Here is a 23,307-nt window from a genome sequence, read left to right as displayed (position 1 = left end):
ACACACAATTAATCTTCTCCTTTCCCCCTTCTGATAACCAGGTGGCGAATCGCATCTCTGCATGTCTGGCAGACATATCAGTGTGGATGACGGATCACCACCTCAAGCTGAACCTTGGCAAGACGGAGCTGCTCTTCCTCTCGGGGAAGGACTGCCCGTTCCATGATCTCGCCATCACGGTTGACAACTCCATTGTGTCCTTCTCCCAGAGTGCTAAGAGCCTTGGCGTGACCCTGGACAACACCCTGTTGTTCTCCGCTAACATCAAGGCGGTGACCCGATCCTGTAGGTTCATCCTCTACAACATTCGCAGAGTACGACCCTGCCTCACACAGGAAGCGGCGCAGGTCCTAATCCAGGCACTTGTCATCTCCCGTCTGGATTACTGCAACTCGCTGTTGGCGGGGCTCCCTGCCTGTGACACTAAACCCCTTACAACTCATCCAGAATGCCGCAGCCCGTCTGGTGTTCAACCTTCCCAATTTCTCTCACGTCAACCCGCTCCTCCGCACACTCCACTGGCTTCCAGTTGAAGCTCGCATCTGCTACAAGACTATGGTGCTTTCCTACGGAGCTGTGAGGGGAACGGCACCTCCGTACCTTCAGGCTCTGATCAGTCCCTACACCCAAACAAGGGCACTGCGTTCATCCACCTCTGGCCTGCTGGCCCCCCTACCTCTGCGGAAGCACAGTTCCCGCTCAGCCCAGTCAAAACTGTTCGCTGCTCTGGCACCCCAATGGTGGAACAAGCTCCCTCACGACGCCAGGACAGCGGAGTCAATCATCACCTTCCGGAGACACCTGAAACCCCACCTCTTTAAGGAATACCTGGAATAGGATAAAGTAATCCTTCTAACCCCCCAAAATAAAAATATATAGATGTACTATTGTAAAGTGGTTGTTCCACTGGATATCATAAGGTGAATGCACCAATCTGTAAGTCGCTCTGGATAAGAGCGTCTGCTAAATGACGGAAATGTAAATGTTACGCCATCCCAACTGGTTTGCCCTTAGTGGGACTATCATTTGTTTTTCAACACGACAATGACCCAACACACCTCCAGGCTGTGTAAGGGCTATTTGATCAAGAAGGAGAGTGATGGAGTGCTGCATCATATGACCTGGCCTCCACAAATCATACGACCTCAACCCAATTGAGATGGTTTGGGATGAGTTGGACCCCAGAGTGAAGGAAAAGCAGCCAACAAGTGCTCAGCATATGTGGGAACTCCTTCAAGACTGTGGGAAAAGCATTCCAGGTGAAGCTGGTTGAGAGAATGCAAAGCTGTCAAGGCAAAGGGTGGCTACTTTCAAGAATCTAAGATATATTTTGATTTGTTTAACACATTTTTGGTTACCACATGATTTCATATGTTATTTCATAGTTTTGAGGTATTAACTATTATTCTACAATGTAGAAAATAGTAAAATAAAGAAAACCCTTGAATGAGTAGGTGTGGCCAAACTTTTGACTGGTACTGTAGGTCTGTGCATCATGCTGAAACATGAGGTGATGGCGGCAGAGGAAATGGCACGAAAATGGGCCTCAGGATCTCATCACGGTATCTCTGTGCATTCAAATTGCCATCGATAAAATGCAATTGTGTTCGTTGTCTGTAGCTTATGCCTGCCCATACCATAACCCCACCGCCACCGTGGGGCACTCTGTTCAGAACGTTGACGTCAGCAAACCGCTCGCCCACACAACGCCATAGACACTGTCCGCAATCTGCCATATGACCGGTACAGTTGAAACCATCATTCATCTGTGAAGGGCACATTTCTCCAGCGCGCCAGTGGTCACTGTAGCTGAGCATTTGCCCACTGAAGTCAGTTACGACACAGAACTGCAGTCAGGTCAAGACCCTGGTGAAGACGACGAGCACGCAGATGAGCTTCCCTGAGACGGTTTCTGACAGTTCGTGAAGAAATTCTTCGGTTGTGCAAACCCACAGTTTCATCAGCTGTTCAGGTGGTTGATCTCAGACGATCCTGCAGGTGAAGAAGCCGGATGAGCTGGTCCCGGGCTGGCATGGTTACATGTGGTCTGCGGTTGTAAGGCCAGTTGGACATACTGCCAAAGGAGGTGGCTTATGGTAGAGAAATTAACATTACATTCTCTGGCAACAGCTCCGGTGGACATTACTGCAGTCAGCATGGCAATTGCACGCTCCCTCAAAACTTAAGACATCTGTGGCATTGTGTTGAGACAAAACTGCACATTTTACAGTGGCCTTTTGTCCCCAGCACAAGGTGCACCTGTGTAATGATCATGGTGTTTAATCAGCTTCTTGATCTGCCACACCTGTCAGGTGGATGGATTATCTTTGCAAAGGAGAAATGCTCACTAACAGGGATGTAAACAAATTTGTGATCAACATTTGAGAGAGAAATACGATTTCTGTGCGTATGAAACATTTCTGGGATCTTTAATTTCAGCTCATGAAACATGGGACCAACACTTCACATGTTTCATTTATATTTTTGTTCAGTGTAAAATACATGTTCTCCATACAATCATCATGTTCTCCATACAGAATCATCCCAGCAGCGTGTTAAAAATAATGTTGTTGCGAGCTGAAAATAACTTGGGCCAAAGGGAAGTTAGACTTATTGGGAATTTGTGAAGTGTGTTTTACCTTGGACCTGAAGGGTTCAGGGAAGCCTCCGTGTGGGATGCCAATGTGGCCCTGCAGGAACTCCACCACAGAGAGGGGGAAGGAGAGCTCATCAGCCCTCTCCTCCACCTCCGCCCTCGTCAGAGAGTTCTGCACCATGAACTGGGCCAGGTCGCCCACAATCTTTGAGGAGGGGGTCACCTGCAGGCAGGCAGACACAGAGTGGGCAGTGGAGAGAGGTGGAGCAAGATGAAAGATTTTATCCACAACATTACTGGTGCTACAGCCCATCGGTCATAGACTATTGTGTTTCACCATTGGAACCTCAAGCTGACGTGCAAATTGGAAGTAAACAGAAGTGTGGTCGAGTCAAGAAGGGAGACAGATGAAAATTGTTTGAGAAACACATTTTTTGCAGCCAACTGTAGGAACAGTGAAAAGACAACGAAAGGGGTTAAAATGAGGAGAAAAAAATATGCATAATGAAAGTGAAGTAAGCGTGTCCACTATCGAACAGACACCGACTCACTGTGCCTGTGATATGGACAATATGACATCGAAGGAAACGAAGGAGGAGAAGAACAGAAAGTCAACTATCTCTGATCATTTAATTAAGCCCTAGGAAATGAAAACCAGCAAGGCAAGACCAAACGCTAGAAGATGCCATTGATTGGAGAGATCAGACAGAAGCATGGAGAACAGAACAGATAAGCTTTGCTCAAAGCTCCTTGGTTGATCTGACTTTAGGCTGCAGCGAGATTAATGGCTCCACTTTCTGCAAACGTATTCCCATTTCGTTTTTTATTTTGTCTTTGAGACAGTAGAGCCTCCCTCCCACGCACACATAGTTATGAGAGTGAAAGGAGGAAGGTGAGGGAACAAATTGAGTGGGCAATTCATTCTGAAGTTCTCTTCAAAATCAGAAGAATACTTTTGTAAATCCGCCTTAAGAGCGATAATTATGAATCCGAAAAGACAATTCGTGAATGAGGAATGTGAGTTTTAGCACTTAATTTGAATTGCTGAAAATGAGGCCAGTGTTAAGGACACCAGGAGTCCGGTTGTCTCACCTTGATGAGGTCACCCAGCAGCTTGTTGGCCTCTGTGTAGGACTTCTTCACCTCCTTGAACTTGTGTCCCAGGCCCATGCTGTGAGCCTGGAAGTGCAGGTTGGTGTACTGGCCTCCAGGGATCTCGTTCTCATACACATCAGCATTGCCAGACTTCATAGTGGCTGTACAGTCAAACGGTGCATAGAGCCCGCGAGCAACCTCCCAGTACTCACTGTAGTCATAGACATTCTCCAGAGTTATGCCTGTCAAAGAGAGGGCAGAACAGAGAGAATAATAGGCATCTATAGATGCTGTCAGCACAAATACAATGAAACATTATCTACAGTTGAAGTCGGAAGTTTACATACACCTTAGCCAAATACATTTAAACTCAGTTTTTCACAATTCCTGACATTTAATCATAGTAAAATTCCCTGTCTTAGGTCAATTAGGATCACCACCTTATTTTAAGAATGTGAAATGTCAGAATAATAGTAGAGAAAGATTTATTTCAGCTTTTATTTCTTTCATCACATTCCCAGTGGGTCAGAAGTTTACATACACTCAATTAGTATTTGGTAGCATTGCCTTTAAATTGTTTAACTTGGGTCAAACGTTTTGGGTAGCCATCCACAAGCTTCCCACAATAAGTTGGGTGAATTTTAGCCCATTCCTCCTGACAGAGCTGGTGTAGCTGAGTCAGGTTTGTAGGCCTCCTTGCTCGCACACACTTTTTCAGTTCTGCCCACAACTGTTCTATGGGATTGAGGTCAGGGCTTTGTGATGGCCACTCCAATACCTTGACTTTGTTGTCCTTAGGCCATTTTGCCACAACTTTGGAAGTATGCTTGGGGTCATTGTCCATTTGGAAGACCCATTTGCGACCAAGCTTTAACTTCCTGACTGATGTCTTCAGATGTTATTTCAATATATACACATCATTTTCCTTCTTCATGACGCCATCTATTTTGTGAAGTGCACCAGTCCCTCCTGCAGCAAAGGACCCCCACAACATGATGCTGCCACTCCTGTGCTTCACGGTTGGGATGGTGTTCTTCGGCTTGCAAGCCTCTTCCTTTTTCCTCCTAACATAACGATGGTCATTATGGCCAAACAGTTCCATTTTGCTTTCATCAGACCAGAGGACATTTCTCCAAAAAGTACGATCTTTGTCCCCATGTGCAGTTGCAAACAGTAGTCTGGCTTTTTTATGGCGGTTTTGGAGCAGTGGCTTCTTCCTTGCTGAGTGGCCTTTCAGGTTATGTCGATATAGAACTCGTTTTACTGTGGATATAGATCCTTTTGTACCTGTTTCCTCCAGCATCTTCACAAGGTCCTTTGCTGTTGTTCTGGGATTGATTTGCACTTTTCGCACCAAAGTACGTTCATCTCCAGGAAACAGAACGCGTCTCCTTCCTGAGCGGTATGACGGCTGCATGGTCCCATGGTGTTTATACTTGCGTACTATTGTTTGTACTTATGAATGTTTGGAAATTGCTCCCAAGGATGAACCAGACTTGTGGAGGGCTGATTTCTTTTGATTTTCCCATGATCAAGCAAAGAGGCACAACGTCGGAAGTTAGGCCTTGAAATACATCCACAGGTACATCTCTAATTGCCTCAAATGATGTCAATTAGGCAGAAGCTTCTAAAGCCATGAAATCATTTTCTGGAATTTTCCAAGCTGTTTAAAGGCACAGTCAACTTAGTGTATGTAAACGTCTGTCCCACTGGAATTGTGAAATAATCTGTCTGTAAACAATTGGTGGAAAAATTACTTGTGTCATGCACAAAGTAGATGTCCTAACCGACTTGCCAAAACTATAATTTGTTAACAAGAAATTTGTGGAGTGGTTGAAAAACGAGTTTTAATGACTCCAACCTAAGTGTATGTAAACTTCCGACTTCAACTGCATGTTAAACGTGATGTGTTAATCTACTGTATGTGGGAGACATGCCAGAGAACACTTTAAAGTTTATCAGTGTGGTGCTCACCACTTAGGCATTCACAGGCTTCCAAAGCAGGAACAGTCAGTCAGTCAATGCACCCTCTGCTGCCAATACCCTCATTTAAACCCGATGACCGATCATATTGCCTGTTGCTATAATTACAATTAGCTCCATGCTTCACCTGGCAACAAACACAACTCCGACACACACACACACACACACACACACACAGGCCACAAATTCTCCAACCAATCTCAGAGCCTAGTGAATTTTAAGCTTTGATATCAATCTGAAGCTTCCCACTCCCTAAACCATACACATCTGTTGGCACATATCCATCAGCATGAGAGGAGGAAATTGAAAAGAGAAAACGAGGGAATGAGAGAGAGTGTGACATTGACCACATTTCCTGTCCCTCAGGACTAGAGCTGACTTAAAGATGATCTATACACATCACGGGAGAGAACAAGGGACCTTCGCCAGAGGGGAGCTCCCAGTGCAGATGAAAGATGGATGGGTAGAAAGATTAAAGAAGTGAAGTGCTCAGAAGTCATTTAAGAGCAAGAGAATGTGGATGAGAAGGGATCACGAAAAAGAGGAAAGGTGAAAAAGACTAAATGAGGCACTTGAGGATTTTCTGTAAACAATTACCATTAGTTAGGATTAAGAAACAAGTCAACACAATAAATATGAACAAATGGGACTGAGGCAGTAACATTTTTCGGGGGTTAAGTGCCTTGCTCAAGGGCACCAACAGATTTTTCACCTCGTCGGCTCGTGTATTCGAACCAGCGACCTTTTGTAGCAGACCAAAAGAGCACTTAGACAAGTAAGAGAGCATACTAGTGGGAAGAAATACAAATTAGAACAGTCTTATCATCCTGTCTCATGCACCAAAAGTCATATTTGGAATTAATTTTGAATATATTTGACAATAAATGGATAAGAACTGTACTGCACTAAAGCGCAACATTTCAAAAGGGAGAAGGGAGTAAGACTGAATTTGCTTGACATTTCAATTACCTAGGCAGCCTTCTACTCAGTGAGAAGGAGCAGGAGAGAGAAAGCGAGAGAGATTGGTAGACTTCACGGGAACAAACAAAATCAACAAAGAAAACAACATGTCTTTTTCTCAGAATGTGAGCATTCTGATCGGTTTAAAACGGCTTGTCGAGAGAAGAATCATATACACACTCCAACAGGAAATCTAGTTGTGCTTTGTGTCCTTGAACAGTAATTATCGGAATGAGAGAATCTGGAGACCATAGAGGCACATGTTTTGAAATGGAAAATTGGAACAAGCTAAAGAAAGATGCTAAATTGCACCTCTAGGCCGTCTACGCTTTCATCGACTTGCATCCAACAAAACAATTTCTGGGTTATAATCATTTTGAAAACTACTCAATTTCACAGCGTGGATTGGGCTTCAGAATAATCTCGCAGAGTCCTGACACATTTCATTTTCTAAAGAGGACATTTCCTTGAATAAAAACTAGATAACTGGATTAGAACGAGAAACAACGAACTAACTGTTAAGTGCTCAGGTAGCGTAGAATTCCCAACGGTACACCAGTACATGGTCAAGTCATTTCAGAGCAGCTGCTACCTCCATGCTCCTCATGACTAATTCATTATGGATGGAGTTTTATATTCTCAAGTGTTGTTCAATTCTAAACAAACAGCAACTCCATTATTTCATTTGCCTCCACTTTGTTTCAGGTGGCCTACGATAAGGCTCTAATTAAGGGTTTACAAGCAGCTAATCAAATCCTGATTCATTGTGTACAAAATAAAGAGTTATTAAGCCATTTTATGGCTGTTGTAGGAGGGATTAGATGCTCATCAATTGTGAGAATATTCCAGAGGGTTTCCTATCATCTTCGACTCTTTGTTCATCTAACCAATAGGAATGAAAAACAACAGCCCTTCAACCTTGTCCTCCATCTTTCATGAATCAAAGCACACTGTAACCGTCAGAGTCATAAGTGGTGGCAGGGTGATAGCACTAGCCTGCTGCTGAATGGTTCCCTCCTAAATAACAATGCCACACATGGGCAAAGATCTGTCCCCACGGCCGTTCCCCTAGCAACATGGATGGCTGCAGCCATGAGAACTTGGTTCTGACCACGTTCCTGTTCCCACGCAGAGACAGAGCTTTACGGAGCCTTGCAGGCCAGGTCATTACAGCGGGTTAAGACTCATCTGCTGCAGTAATGTCTCAATTAACTGAAGGTCGCGGGGTCGTGTGTGAGCTATGTGCGGCCTATCTGCCTTGTGCCTTTTCATTCTGCCTTTTCCTCTAGTCCCCGCTCCCCGTTGCTCTCTCTCTCTCCCCACAACAAACATACTTCATTTTCCTCTGCTTACATTACAGTCCGCACATGTACCGCATCATCTCCCACGTGTTTATATTCTCTAAGTCATATCCTTTAAGGTTGTCTTTGTTTTTTCCTCAACTGCTGAGGTGAAGGGGATAAGCAGAGTGACGACACACTGAGCATCAGCATAATTCAGTTGTCACTAGCAAACAATTTCTACAGCTCAAGTCAGAAGCATAATATTGTCGATCATACAGTTGGTTTTCCTTGCCATTGTTGAATATAGCATGCTTCCATGCGGCTTAAGGTCTCAGCCTTTCACCTTGTTAAATGCTCCGACATACCAACAAATTCATGAAAAAGCCATCAGTGGTTCACTGCTTCCCCACTGTGTGTACAACTGGGCTTGCCATAGAAGAGCTTGGCCAGCAGTTCTTGATTAGCTGGCAGCTCACTATATTTCTAATGGCTGGCAGCTCACTATATTTCCAATTGGCTGGCAGCTCACTATATTTCTATTGGCTGGCAGCTCACTATATTTCCAATTGGCTGGCAGCTCACTATATTTCTAAATGGCTGGCAGCTCACTATATTTCTATTGGCTGGCAGCTCACTATATTTCCAATTGGCTGGCAGCTCACTATATTTCTAAATGGCTGGCAGCTCACTATATTTCTATTGGCTGGCAGCTCACTATATTTCCAATTGGCTGGCAGCTCACTATATTTCTAAATGGCTGGCAGCTCACTATATTTCTATTGGCTGGCAGCTCACTATATTTCTAAATGGCTGGCAGCTCACTATATTTCTATTGGCTGGCAGCTCACTATATTTCCAATTGGCTGGCAGCTCACTATATTTCTAAATGGCTGGCAGCTCACTATATTTCTATTGGCTGGCAGCTCACTATATTTCTATTGGCTGGCAGCTCACTATATTTCTAAATGGCTGGCAGCTCACTATATTTCTATTGGCTGGCAGCTCACTATATTTCTAAATGGCTGGCAGCTCACTATATTTCTATTGGCTGGCAGCTCACTATATTTCCAATTGGCTGGCAGCTCACTATATTTCCAATTGGCTGGCAGCTCACTATATTTCCAATTGGCTGGCAGCTCACTATATTTCTATTGGCTGGCAGCTCACTATATTTCTATTGGCTGGCAGCTCACTATATTTCTATTGGCTGGCAGCTCACTATATTTCTATTGGCTGGCAGCTCACTATATTTCCAATTGGCTGGCAGCTCACTATATTTCTAAATGGCTGGCAGCTCACTATATTTCTATTGGCTGGCAGCTCACTATATTTCTATTGGCTGGCAGCTCACTATATTTCTATTGGCTGGCAGCTCACTATATTTCTATTGGCTGGCAGCTCACTATATTTCTATTGGCTGGCAGCTCACTATATTTCCAATTGGCTGGCAGCTCACTATATTTCTAAATGGCTGGCAGCTCACTATATTTCTATTGGCTGGCAGCTCACTATATTTCTATTGGCTGGCAGCTCACTATATTTCTATTGGCTGGCAGCTCACTATATTTCTATTGGCTGGCAGCTCACTATATTTCTATTGGCTGGCAGCTCACTATATTTCTACTGGCTGGCAGCTCACCTGTGTTGAATTTGGTTCCCTTGGTGCAGGCGACAATGGCTCCCATGCTGGGCTGCGATGTCATCCCAGCCATGGAGTCCACAGCAACGTCTACGATGTCGGCCCCGGCCTCGGCACACGCCAGCATGGCGGCCACGCCGGCGCCTGCCGTGTCATGGGTGTGGACGTGGATGGGCATGTCAGGGAAACGGTCCCTCAGAGCACCAATCAGCATCCGGCTAGACTCAGGCTTCAGCAGCCCTGCCATGTCCTAAAGAAAGAGCGAGGAGTCAACAACATGACACACAGACCATTTATGTCCGAGTCGCTGATTTCAAGTATTTATAAATAGCGTAATATAAATAAAATGTGTAATTGGTTAGGATAAACCACATTACTGGGTTTGATGACAGAGCGGGTTCAGTGCCAGTCTACCTTGACGTTCAGTATGTGTGTTCCAGCTCTGACCAGCTCATCAGCCAGCTTCAGGTAGTAGTCCAGAGAGTACTTCTGCCTCATGGGGTCAGACACATCTCCTGTGTAGGAGATGGAGGCCTCCACCACGCCCCCGGCAGCCCCAGCAGCCTCCATACCCAGCATCAGGTTGGGCAGGTAGTTCAGAGAGTCGAAAACACGGAAGATGTCCATGCCGTTCTCCTTGGCCACCTCACAGAACCTGGTCAGAACCATTGAAAGGTGGATGAGTACATGCTTCAAATGAAGAACCCTTGGGTTTAAGGGTGATACTTTCAAGAAATACTATGCAGACGATGACCATCAAACTGTGAAGGCTGAGGTTGAGACGATGTGTGTTCTGGTTGGAGTAGGGGTGTTTGATCCAGGGCAGAGGTACTGACTTGAACACTGCGTTGTCGGGGTAGTTGGTGTAGCCCACAGCGTTGGCTCCTCTCAGCAGCATCTGGAAAGGCACGTTGGGCAGCAGAGCTCTCAGCTCCTGCAGTCGTTTCCATGGACACTCACACAGGAAACGCATTGCCACATCAAAAGTGGCACCTACTCAGAAGAGGAACGATCAATATCTGCCATAGCAACAGACTCCATTGACGATAAAGTCCATAAACATAGACAGTAAATGGACAGATTCCCCTGAATAGACAATCTCTCCTAGTCCTCCAGAGACTGATGGACTTCCTCCCTAGTCTGATGTCCAGCTCCCTCAACATCAAAATGCTTTTGGACACTGTCACAATAGATTTGCTTCGAAGGGGGCCAAGATGATTTTCTGCGGCCTTAGTTTGTAAAAAAAAAAAAAAGTGCTATCTAAATAAAACATGGATTTCATAGTCACTTTTCTACAGATGAAGAGACACGAAGCCTTTCTTCAGTCTTCACTTAGAAACGTACCGCCAGTCTGCCCGTATCAACTTCAAAAAGTCCACCCCCCCCTTTTCTTCAGACTTGAGGAGAGCCCACTCCTGAGTAACCCAGACGCAGTACAGTCGACTCACTTGCTCTGCTCAACGATGTGAATCTGGCCCTGGGGCGGTGTCATATTTTCCCTTCACCCTAGCAGTTGATTCTATTTGACCTTTTAACTGAAAAACTGTGACTTTTGAAAACATAACGTCTAGAATTGATGCCACTGAAACATAGGCAGGTGGCAGATTCGGGGCCAGAGCAAAGCAGAAAGTGCAGATTGAGATGGAGAAAAGTGTGATAGTAGAAAAAAGAGAGAGAGAATAAAGGAGTACAGGCTACAAGAGTTGCTCACCTCCCCAGTTCTCCACGCTAAAGAGATTGCTGAAGTTATGGGCCACGAAGGGGGCGATCTGTTTGAGATCGTGGGTGCGGACACGTGTGGCTAGGAGAGACTGGTGGGCATCTCTGAAGGTGGTGTCCATGAGCAGCAGACCGTTGTGGGCACGCACCGCCTTGGCAAAGCCCTCTGGACCCTCCCTCAAGAGGACGTCACGGAACCCAACCGGAGGCTCACCTAATCCACATCAATACATACAGCTTTCACTATGTTGTACTGACTAAATCAACACAGAAATTGACTGCTACAAGGGGGAAAAACTGATGTTTTACAGGAAGCTGGTAGGAGGTTGTGTAGGGTTGGAGTCTTACCCAGAGGAATGGGTGGGATCACAGGATCGATAGAGGAGGGCTTGGCCTTCACTGGGATGGGAGTGGTGGGGCCGTTTACCATCACATGACCTGAAACCGGACAGCAGGAGGGGGATCAGAAAACCCTGAGTTGGTCATCGTTGTAGGCATTTCAAACCAACCAATGTCATTATATGGGAGACAAACATACTACACACCAGACAGCATATCTTCAAGTAAAATAATGACTCATAGTAAAGGTGTCATTTGTGTGAACGGATGATGTCAGATTTCAATAGTCAAGGACATGATGTACAATATAATACACTCCATGGGTAGGACAAGGACACGATGTACAATATAATACACTCCATGGGTAGGACAAGGACATGATGTACAATATAATACACTCCATGGGTAGGACAAGGACATGATGTACAATATAATACACTCCATGGGTAGGACAAGGACACGATGTACAATATAATACACTCCATGGGTAGGACAAGGACATGATGTACAATATAATACACTCCATGGGTAGGACAAGGACATGATGTACAATATAATACACTCCATGGGTAGGACAAGGACATGATGTACAATATAATACACTCCATGGGTAGGACAAGGACATGATGTACAATATAATACACTCCATGGGTAGGACAAGGACATGATGTACAATATAATACACTCCATGGGTAGGACAAGGACACGATGTACAATATAATACACTCCATGGGTAGGACAAGGACATGATGTACAATATAATACACTCCATGGGTAGGACAAGGACATGATGTACAATATAATACACTCCATGGGTAGGACAAGGACATGATGTACAATATAATACACTCCATGGGTAGGACAAGGACATGATGTACAATATAATACACTCCATGGGTAGGACAAGGACATGATGTACAATATAATACACTCCATGGGTAGGACAAGGACACGATGTACAATATAATACACTCCATGGGTAGGACAAGGACACGATGTACAATATAATACACTCCATGGGTAGGACAAGGACATGATGTACAATATAATACACTCCATGGGTAGGACAAGGACATGATGTACAATATAATACACTCCATGGGTAGGACAAGGACACGATGTACAATATAATACACTCCATGGGTAGGACAAGGACACGATGTACAATATAATACACTCCATGGGTAGGACAAGGACACGATGTACAATATAATACACTCCATGGGTAGGACAAGGACATGATGTACAATATAATACACTCCATGGGTAGGACAAGGACATGATGTACAATATAATACACTCCATGGGTAGGACAAGGACACGATGTACAATATAATACACTCCATGGGTAGGACAAGGACATGATGTACAATATAATACACTCCATGGGTAGGACAAGATGTACAATATAATACACTCCATGGGTAGGACAAGGACATGATGTACAATATAATACACTCCATGGGTAGGCGATGCTTGAAGAAACAGTTGTGCCGTCAACAGGCTTTAGTGCCAGCCAGGCATGAATTCAACTAACTAACACACCTCTTGATCTAGGGAGGGGAGTTTTAATTGTTAAATGAATCAAGACTATCATTAGCTGCACTTCAGATGACTGAGTAAGTGTTGACATGTCTAAATGTCAAATATAATTATCTATACACACAAAGAAACATAGAATTCTGAAATAAACAACAGTTTGAAATGGAGTTCAAGCAGAGTTTTAAAAAAAACAAACATGTAACTGCAGTGAGTTGAAGACAATTTTACCCAGGTAGTGCAGCAGCTTCTGGGCTCGGTTCTGGACCGGTTTAAGGTTGAAGAGCTCCTGGTTCTCATCTATGAACTGGGTGTCAACGGTGCCATACAGGAACTGGTCGTTACTAAGAACGTTCTGGAGGAAGGGGATGTTGGTCTGTGCAGAGAAAAAAAAGAAGGAGGGAGAGAGATGTTAAAATGACAAAACGGTTGACAAGACAGTCTGCATGATATAGAACACCAGGGACCAAGAAAGAGAGAGCAGTGCCTGAAAATGCAAAAACACTGCTCAAGTGCAAATGGTCTTGGAGGGCTGTGAGGTCATTCTGCGGTCAGTCCCAAATCAAATGACTTACAACACTCAATACCGTCACACTGAGTCCCATCCTCTGTGAGCACTATCAGGCCAAAACACACGGCGCAGAATACACAATGTGATCAGTGAGCAAAACAATCCCAGAATCCCAGCTAATCCTCAACATATGCACTGCATATTCCCCTGTGCCCTGCTGCACATCTGTCTCAGGTGCCCTGGGGTACACAGAGCGAGAAGCCACAGCCAGAGAGAGCGAAGAAATGAGACACAGAGAGTGAAGAAATGAGAGAATAGGAATGAGGATAGTATAGGCTACTGCTCAAGTCTCAAGATCTTAGTCCATCTCTACTACACACTTCAAAACAGCATATAGTCTAGTAAGCCTGCACAGCGCCAGAGCTCGTACTGTACTGTAGACCTAATTACAGGGCCTGTAGCCACAAAGCATCTCAAAGTAGAAGATTGGTTGTACAGTAAGAGCTGAGCATTTAGATATTTTACTCCTACTCTTATGGGTAAAAATAAAAAAGCTATACATAAGCCTCTTTGGTCATAATTAGGGTTCCATTACTGGAAACTTTCTAAGTTTACCAGTAAACTACCTACATTTTGGTAACTTAAGGATTTTAAGTAACTTAACTTTTGTGTACTTCAAAATGATCACAAGTGTCTTTAATTATCTCTGGCCCTCTGTGTGGCTTTATCACATGTAAAATAATCAAATAAGAATGACAAAAGCTGTAAAACCATCCTAAATTACACTGAGTGTACAAAACATTATGAACACCTTCCCAATATCGAGTTGTATCCCCTTTTGCCCTCAGAACAGCCTCAATTCGTCAGGGCATGGACTCCACAGGGATGCTGGCCCACGTTGACTCCAATGCTTCCCACAGTTGTGTCAAGTTGGCTGGATGTCCTTTGGGTGGTGGACCGTTCTTGATACACATGGGGAAAAGCCCTGCAGCGTCGCAGTTCTTGACACTCAAACCCGTTCGCCTGGCACCTACTACCATATCCCGCCAAAAGGCAGTTACATCTTTTGTCTTGCCATTCAACCTGAATGGCACACACACACAATCCAAGTTTAAATTGTCTCACTTAAAAAAAAAAAGCCTCCCCTTCATCTACACTGCTTGAAGTGGATTTAACAAGTGACATCATTAAGTGATCATAGCGATCGCCTTGATTCACCGGGTCAGTCCATGTCATGTAAGAAGCAAGTGTTCCAAATTTTTTGTATACTCAGTGTATAAACCATCAACTTAGTGAATACCATTGGTATTTAATATGAGGGTTTCAGAATGAAATATCCGTTATATGTCTCTGTTGTAAATGTTTCGGTACCAAATTGGTGGCAGTTGTGAAAAGTCAATAATTGCAGAGTTAATTGAAAATATTCCCATTGTTGATTAGAATCTTTTTTCCATTAAATTAGGCTATTTTCTCTTGAACCATACGGTCCTTGGACTAGAAAGTCATGGACAATAATATGATATAATACAAAAAGAATATCAAATAATATGGACACACCCCTTGATTATTTCCACATTTTGTTGTGTTACAGCATGAATTTAAAATTGATTAAGATTTGTCACTGCCATACACGTGAAGGTGGAATTATGGTTTTACATTTTTTCTCCAAATTAATACATTTCAAAGTTTTATGCAACATTAAGCCTACTGTGCCAAAGCAATATGTTAAATGGCAAGTGGGTTGATAACTGTAATATCAAAATTCCTCTTTTAATAACTAACAGAATTGGTTAAAAAAAAGGCTATGCATGCCAACATATTAGCCAAGAATTAAGATGTTTATAATCAGAGCCGGAGCTGAGCCTGTCTGCCCACACTCATCGCTTGCTCCCCCGTAGCTCACCAGCTGATGTACAGTGAACAAAAATATAAAACGCAACATGTAAACTGTTGGTCCCATGTTTCATGAGCTGAAATAAAATGTCCTAGAAATGTACCATATGCACAAAGACTTGGACAAATTGGTTTACATCCCTCTTAGTGAGCATTTCAAGACACTGATCAAGCAGCATGACCATTACATAGGTGTACCTTCTGCTGGGGACAATAAAAGGCCACTCTAAAATGTGCATTTGTCACAACACAATGCCACTGATGTCGCAAGTTGAGGGAGCGTGCAAATGGCATGCTGACTGCAGGAATGTCCACCAGAGCGGTTTCCAGAGAATTGAATGCTCATTTCTCTACCATAAGCCACCTTTCGTTTAGGAGAATTTGGCTGTACGTCCAATCGGCTTCACAACCGCAGACCACACCAGCCCAGGACCTCAACATTTGGCTTCTTCACCTGCGGGATGATCTGAAACCTTCCACCTGATGAAATGGAGTTTGCACAACCGTAGAATTTCTGCACAAACTGTCTCAGAGAAGCTCCTCTGCGTGCTCGTCGTCCTCACCTGGGTCTTGACCTGACGTCGTAACCGACTTCAGTGGGCAAATGCTCACCCCTCAGAGCCTGATTCCTCTCTAGGATTCTTCCTAGGTTCCGGCCTTTATAGGGAGTTTTTCCTAGCCACCAAGCTTCTACATCTGCATTGTTTGCCGTTTGGGGTTTAAGGCTGGGTTTCTGTACAGCACTTTGTGACATCGGCTGATGTAAAAAGGGCTTTATAAATACAATTGATTGATTGACCTTCGATGGCCACTGGCGAAGTGTGCTCTTCACGTATGAATCCTGGTTTCAACTGCACTGGGCAGATGGCAAATGGAGTGTATGGCATCATGTGGGCGAGTGGTTTGCTTACGTCAATGTTGTGAACAGAGCGGTGGGGTTATGGTATGGGCAGGCATTAGCTACGGACAACAAACACGATGGCAATTTGAATGCACAGAGATACCGTGACATTGTCGTGCCATTCACCTGCCGCCATCCCCTCAGCCTGATCAACTCTTTGCGAAGGAGATGTGTCGCACTGCATGAGGCAAAATGGTGGCCACACCAGATACTGACTGGTTTTCTGATCCACGTCCCTCCCTTTTTCTTTAAAAAGGTATCTGTGACCAACAGATGTATTTCTCTATTCCCAGTCATGTGAAATCTATAGATAAGGGGATCATTAATTTATTTCAACTTAAAGACTTGCTTATAAGAACTATAACTCAGTAAAATATTTGAAATTGTTGCATGTTGAGTTTATATTATACAGTACATTCAGAAAGTATTCAGACCCCTTGACTTTTTCCACATTGTTATGTTATAGCCTTATTCTAAAATGTATTAAATTGTTTTTCTTCCTTCATCAATCTACACACACTGCCCCATAATGACAAAACAAAAAAAGGATTTTAGACATTTTTGCAAATGTATAAAAATAAATAAAAGAAAAGACATTTACATAAGTATTCAGACCCTTTACTCAGTACTTTGTTGAAGCACCTTTGACAGCAATTACAGCCTCGAGTCTTCTTGGGTATGACGCTACAAGCTTGGCACACCTGTATTTGGGGAGTTTCTCCCAATTTTTCTCTGCACATCCTCTCAAGCTCTGTCAAGTTGGATGGGGAGTGTCGCTGCATAGCTATTTTTAGGTCTCCCCAGAGATGTTTAATCGGGTTCCAAGTCCGGGCTCTGGCTGGGCCACTCCGAGACTTGTCCCGAAGCCACTCCTGCATTGTCTTGGCTGTGTGCTTAGGGTCGTTGTCCTGTTGGAAGGTGAACCTTTGCACCAGTCTAAGGTCCTGAACGCTCTAGAGCAGGTTTTCATCAAGGATCTTTGTACTTTGCTCTGTTCATCTTTGCCTCGATCCTGATTAGTCTTCCAGTCCCTGCCACTGAAAAACATCCCCACAGCATGATGCGGTCACCAACATGCTTCACCGTAGGGATAGTGCCAGGTTTCCTCCAGACGTGACGGATGGCATTCAGGCCAAAGAGTTGAATCTTGGTTTCATCAGACCACAGAATCTTGTTTCTCATGGTCAGCGTTCTTATGGTGCCTGAGGAGTGGCTTCCGTCCCACTCTACCATAAAGGCCTGATTGGTGGAGTGCTGCAGAGTTGGTTGTACTTCTGGAAGGTTATCCCATCTCCACACAGGAACTCCGGAGCTCTCTCAACGTATCCATCAGGTTCTTGGTCACCTCCCTGACCAAGGCACTTCTTCCCTGAATGCTCAGTTTGGCCGGGCAGCCAGCTATAGGAGGAGTCTTGGTGGTTCCAAACTTCTTCCATTTAAGAATGATGGAGGCCACTGTGTTCTTGGGGACATTCAATGCTGCAGAAGTTATTTTGTACCCTTCCCCTTATCTGTGCTTCGACATTCCTGTCTCGGAGCTCTCTGGACAATTCCCTCGACCTCATGGCTTGGTGTTTGCTCTGACATGCACTGTCAACTGTGGGACCTTATATAGACAGGTGTGTGCCTTTTCAAATCATGTCCAATTAATAGAATTTACCACATGGTGGATTCCAATCAAGTTGTAGAAACATCAAGGATGATCATTGGAAACAGGATGCACCTGAGCTCAATTGAGTCTGATAGGGTCTAAATACTTATATAAATAAGGTATGTTTATTTTTAATAAATTAGCAAAAAATTCTAAAAACCTGTTGTTTTCACTTTGTCATTATGTGGTATTGTGTGTAGATTGATGAAACATTTTTACTGACTCCATTTTAGATTAAGGCTGTAACATAACAAAACATGGAAAAAGTCAAGGGATCTGAACACTTTCTCGAATGCACTGTATGAGCAAGTCTGCATTGAAAATATCGGTTCAAAAACCAAATAAACTTTGTAAACTTTGAGAAAAGCAAAATTAGTCCATAATGGTTGCATCTGTATAATGGTTATGATTACAGTATGCTGCAATTCATTAAATTTGGTATTCAATGTTGATGTAAATAAAACATACAAAATGGGATCGTTCTTGTTCTCTAGTTATGTAAGAATATGAGATGTAGCTTGTGCCCTGACACTCCCTGCTCTCTACTAATTGTTTTGTGAGTCTTGCTGTTAATAACTTGGGAAACCATCAAGAACAAACCTAGTTTAATTTATATTACATTTTCAGAATGACTGCTTCAAGTGGGCGGGAAGAGAAAAAAAACAACCCTTTGAGGACAATACATCTGGGAAACGCTTCAAGGCCTCTTCTTTGGACCGAGTGATCAATTACGCATCCATGAAACCGCTTCCAAATTAGCCAGTCATGATTAAGAGAAAGGCAAAAAAAAAAGTTTGCCTCAAAAATATTCACCAATTTGTCAACTGGCAAAGGTTCTGACAGTGCTGTGAAGATTGCCAGCCCCAGTGGGTATTTTCTGCACACTGACAGTACTGTTCTGTATGGTTCAGAGTGCCGAGCACTGCTGTCCATGGTCTAGAAAAGATCATCTGGCATGGGCCATCCATCCTCCATTGTCCAGACTGAATAACTATGGATTGAAGCAAAATCAATTTCCCTCTGCAGCTTCACCAGGTAAATCATGCCACAAATTTCCTGCAGCTAGATTAGATTCACACATTTTTCATCTAAATTATACACAATAGTCAAAATGAGAGTTAAGTCTATGTGGTGAAAGACCCATGTCACGTCTTCATACACACCAGAGTAAATAAGAAACGACTAAGAAAATCAGTAGACTACAAAACCATTATGTTTGTGTCAGGAGGCCAGCATGACCAAGCTCTCATTGGTTTGACGCATACAACAGTTTCACTGTAGGGTGCGTGTTACACTGTACCAAGTTCTCTATATATATATCCCTAGTGTATGTCTGGCTGAGGTTGAGTCACTCCCCTCCTCACCTAAAAACCCACAACTAGCCCAGAGTAGAATACAAACAAGGATGAGAGGAACCATTGGGAGGAGGAGGAAGATGGGGCTAAGCCTCCCCTCCTCTCCTTTGTCTCATTCCCTCAAACTCAGGGTAAAAAGCCATGCTGTCAGATTCAGCTATAGCGCTGGTGTTAACCTGTATTAACCTTAATCTCTTCTGTTTGGGTTGAGAATCCTACTGTAGTCCTCTGTGTTCGTCTTTATCATCCGTACTGATTCTTTCGAATGCCATACCGTACAGGCCCAGACCACTGCATGGAAAACAAGCAAGAATTACAATCTTCTTTATTCGCTGAAAAATCCGATACTCCCCATCCCCTCGACAACAACTTAACATTCAAGGCGCATTGGGGAACATTGTGATCAACTTGTTAAATAATTGATAATGACTTTTAATACAAATTAATCAAAATTTTGAATAATTGATAAGAGGAGAATGGCTTACCAAGAAAAACTTCAGAAAGGACTCATTTAAGGCAGAAAGTAGTTTGAGCAATCAACAAAAAAAGGCAGAGATGTATTTTAGCTCACTTTAATCCATTGTTCAAGATGAGTACAGCTGACTGATGTTTCGTCGTCAAGCTGACATCTTCCTCAGATTGACCTGACCATTGCACTTAGCGCCTATTTACAGCCTAGTGGCTTATTGAAAACACCAATGTAAGCAAATAAAAATGACAATATTAATGATAATAAATAGTGGTGAGCAGCAATGAACGGGGTTCACAGGGTGACAGTGACTAAGGTACAGTGCGGCCATATTTGAATGCAAAAACAATTCTTTCTCAAAACCATCTATCCTGTTAGTCACTTTGCACCTACTTATATGTACACTACCGGTCAAAAAGTTTAGAACACCTACTCATTCAAGGGTTTTTCTATATTCTATATTGTAGAATAAAAGTGAAGACATCAAAACTATGAAATAACACAATCATGTAGCAACCCCCAAAAATGTTAAACAAATCAAAATATGAGATTATTCAAAATAGCCACCCTTTGCCTTGACAGCTTTGCACACTATTGGCATTCTCTCAACCAGCTTCATGAGGTAGTCACCTGGAATGGATCTCAATTAAAAGGTGTGCCTTGTTAACTTCTCTAGGGTAGGGGGCAGTATTTTGACGTCCGGATGAAAGGCATGCCCGTAGTAAACTGCCTGCTACTCAGGCTCAGAAGGTAGGATATGCATATTATTAGTATATTTGTATAGAAAACACTGACGTTTCTAAAACTGTTTGAATGATGTCTGTGAGTATAACATAACTCATATGGCAGGCAAAAACCTGAGAAAAATCCAACCAGGAAGTGTGGAAATCTAAGGTTTGTAGTTTTTCAAGTGATTGCCTGTACAGTATACAGTGACTTAGGGTTCATTTTGCACTTCCTAAGGCTTCCACTAGATGTCAACAGTCTTTAGAACGTTGTTTCATAATTCTACTGTGAATAGGGAGAGAATAAGAGCTCCTGGAAGTAGATGACTGAGAAAATGACATGAGCTCAGTGGTGCGCTATCACATGAGAGTGAGCTGTGTTCCTTTTCTTTTTTGAAGACATTGGAATCGTCCGGTTGGAATATTACTGATGATTTATGATAAAAACATCCTAAAGATTGATGCTATACATCGTTTGACATGTTTCTGCGAACGTAAATATAACTTATTTTGACTTTTCGTTGTGACATTTTGCGTGCGCTTCCTGCATTTGGAGTAGTGGACTAAACGCACAAACAAAAAGGAGGCATTTGGACATAAATGGACTTTATCGAACAAAACGAACATTAATTTTGGAACTGGGATCCCTGGGAGTGCATTCCGATGAACATCAAAGGTAAGTGAATATTTATAATGTAATTTTTGTCATTTCTGTTGACTCCAAAATGGCGGGTATCTGTATGGCTTGTTTTGATATCTGAGCGCTGTACTCAGATTATTGCAAAATTTGCTTTCGCCGTTAAGCTTTTTTGAAATCTGACACAGCGGTTGCATTAAGGAGAAGTTTATCTATAATTCTGTGCCTAACACTTGTATCTTTTAGCAAAGTTTATGATGAGTATTTCTGTAAATTGATGTGCTCATTCTCCGGACGTTTTGGAGGCAAAACATTTCTGAACATTACACGCAAAATGGGGTTTTTGGATATAAATATGAACTTTATCGAGCAAAACATACATGTATTGTGTAACATGAAGTCCTATGAGTGCCATCTGATGAAGATCATCAAAGGTTAGTGATTAATTTTAGCTATATTTCTGGTTTTTGTGATGCCTCTCCTTGCTTGGAAAATGGCTGTGTGGTTTTTCTTGTCTAGGCGCTGTCCTAACATAATCGAATGTTATGCTTTCGCCGTAAAGCCTTTTTGAAATCGGACAATGTGGTTGGATTAACGAGAAGTGTATCTTTAAAATGGGATATAATAGTTGTATGTTTGAGAAATTTTAATTATGAGATTTTTGTTTGAATTTGCCGCCCTGCTATTTCACTGGCTGTTGAATAGTGTGTCCCGCAGGTGGGACGCTAGCGTCCCACATACCCCAGAGAGGTTAAAAGTTAATTTGTGGAATTTCTTTCCTTCTTAATGCGTTTGAGCCAATCAGTTGTGTTGTGTCAAGGTAAGGGTGGTATACAGAAGACAGCCCTATTTGGTAAAAGAACAAGTGCATATTATGTCAAGAACAGCTCAAAGAAGCAAAGAGAAACGACAGTCCATCATTACTTTAAGACATGAAGGTCAGTCAATCCGGAAAATGTCAGGAACTTTGAAAGTTTCTTCAAGTGCAGTCGCAAAAACCATCAAGTGCTATGATGAAACTGGCTCTCATGAGGACCGCCACAGGAAAGGAAGACCCAGAGTTACCTCTGCTGCAGAAGATAAGTTCATTAGAGTTGACAAACTCAGAAATGGCAGCCCAAATAAATTCTTCAGAGATCAAGTAACAGACACATATCAACATCAACTGTTCAGAGGAGACTGCTTGGATCAGGCCTTCATGGTCGATTGCTGCAAAGAAACCACTACTAAATGACACCAATTAGAAGAAGAGACTTGCTTGGGCCAAGAAACAGGAGCAATGGACATTAGACTGGTGGTAATCTGTCCTTTGGTATGATGAATCCAAATGGGAGATTTTTGGTTCCAACCGCAGTCTGTCTCTCTCTGAGAATCTGCGCCCTAGGACTATGCCTCAGGACTACCTGGCCTGATGACTCCTTGCTGTCCCCAGTCAACCTGGTCATGCTGCTGCTCCAGTTTCAACTGTTCTGCCTGCGGCTATGGAACCCTGACCTTTTTCACTGGACGTGCTACCTTGTCCCGGACCTGCTGTTTTGGACTCTCTCTACCGCACCTGCTGTCTCTACAGCCTTCCCTGTAGCCTAGTTGGTAGAGCGTGGTGTTTGCAACACCAGGGTTGTGGGTTCGATTCCCACGGGGGGGCCAGCACAGAAAAAAAAAGTATGATATGTATGAAATTGTATGAAATGTATGCATTCACTACTGTAAGTCGCTCTGGATAAGAGTGTCTGCTAAATGACTAAAATGGAAAATGGAAATGTAAAAATGTCTAACTCTGAATGATCGGCTATGAAAAGCCAACTGACATTCAATCCTAAGGTGCTGATGTGCTGCACCCTCTACAACCACTGTGATTATTATCTGACCCTGCTGGTCATCTATGAACGTTTGAACATCTTGGCCATGTTCTGTTATAATCTCCACCCGGCACAGCCAGAAGAGGACTGGCCACCCCTCAGAGCCTGGTTCCTCTCTTGGTTTCTTCCTAGGTTCTGGCCTTTCTAGGGAGT

At 43.3% G+C, this 23,307-nt stretch overlaps 1 protein-coding gene across 2 annotated transcripts in view; it reads right to left on the bottom strand.

Moving 5' to 3' along the window:
• Positions 1-23,307, bottom strand: part of LOC115154661 (pyruvate carboxylase, mitochondrial) — a 103,286-nt gene that overhangs the window by 9,586 nt on the left and 70,393 nt on the right. For both annotated transcript variants that reach the window (XM_029701111.1, XM_029701112.1), the window contains 8 exons: positions 13,385-13,529; positions 11,624-11,713; positions 11,268-11,489; positions 10,393-10,549; positions 9,971-10,211; positions 9,557-9,806; positions 3,689-3,933; positions 2,640-2,819 (listed from right to left, as the gene is read on the bottom strand). In XM_029701111.1, the coding sequence (XP_029556971.1) occupies positions 2,640-2,819; positions 3,689-3,933; positions 9,557-9,806; positions 9,971-10,211; positions 10,393-10,549; positions 11,268-11,489; positions 11,624-11,713; positions 13,385-13,529 (1,530 nt within the window). The remainder of the gene's footprint in view (positions 1-2,639; positions 2,820-3,688; positions 3,934-9,556; positions 9,807-9,970; positions 10,212-10,392; positions 10,550-11,267; positions 11,490-11,623; positions 11,714-13,384; positions 13,530-23,307) is intronic.

Source organism: Salmo trutta, chromosome 19 (genome assembly GCF_901001165.1).
Source record: "Salmo trutta chromosome 19, fSalTru1.1, whole genome shotgun sequence".
Lineage (NCBI taxonomy): Eukaryota > Metazoa > Chordata > Actinopteri > Salmoniformes > Salmonidae > Salmo > Salmo trutta.
The sequence above is the reverse complement of the archived record's forward strand: the minus strand, read 5'-3'. Positions and strand labels throughout refer to the sequence as shown.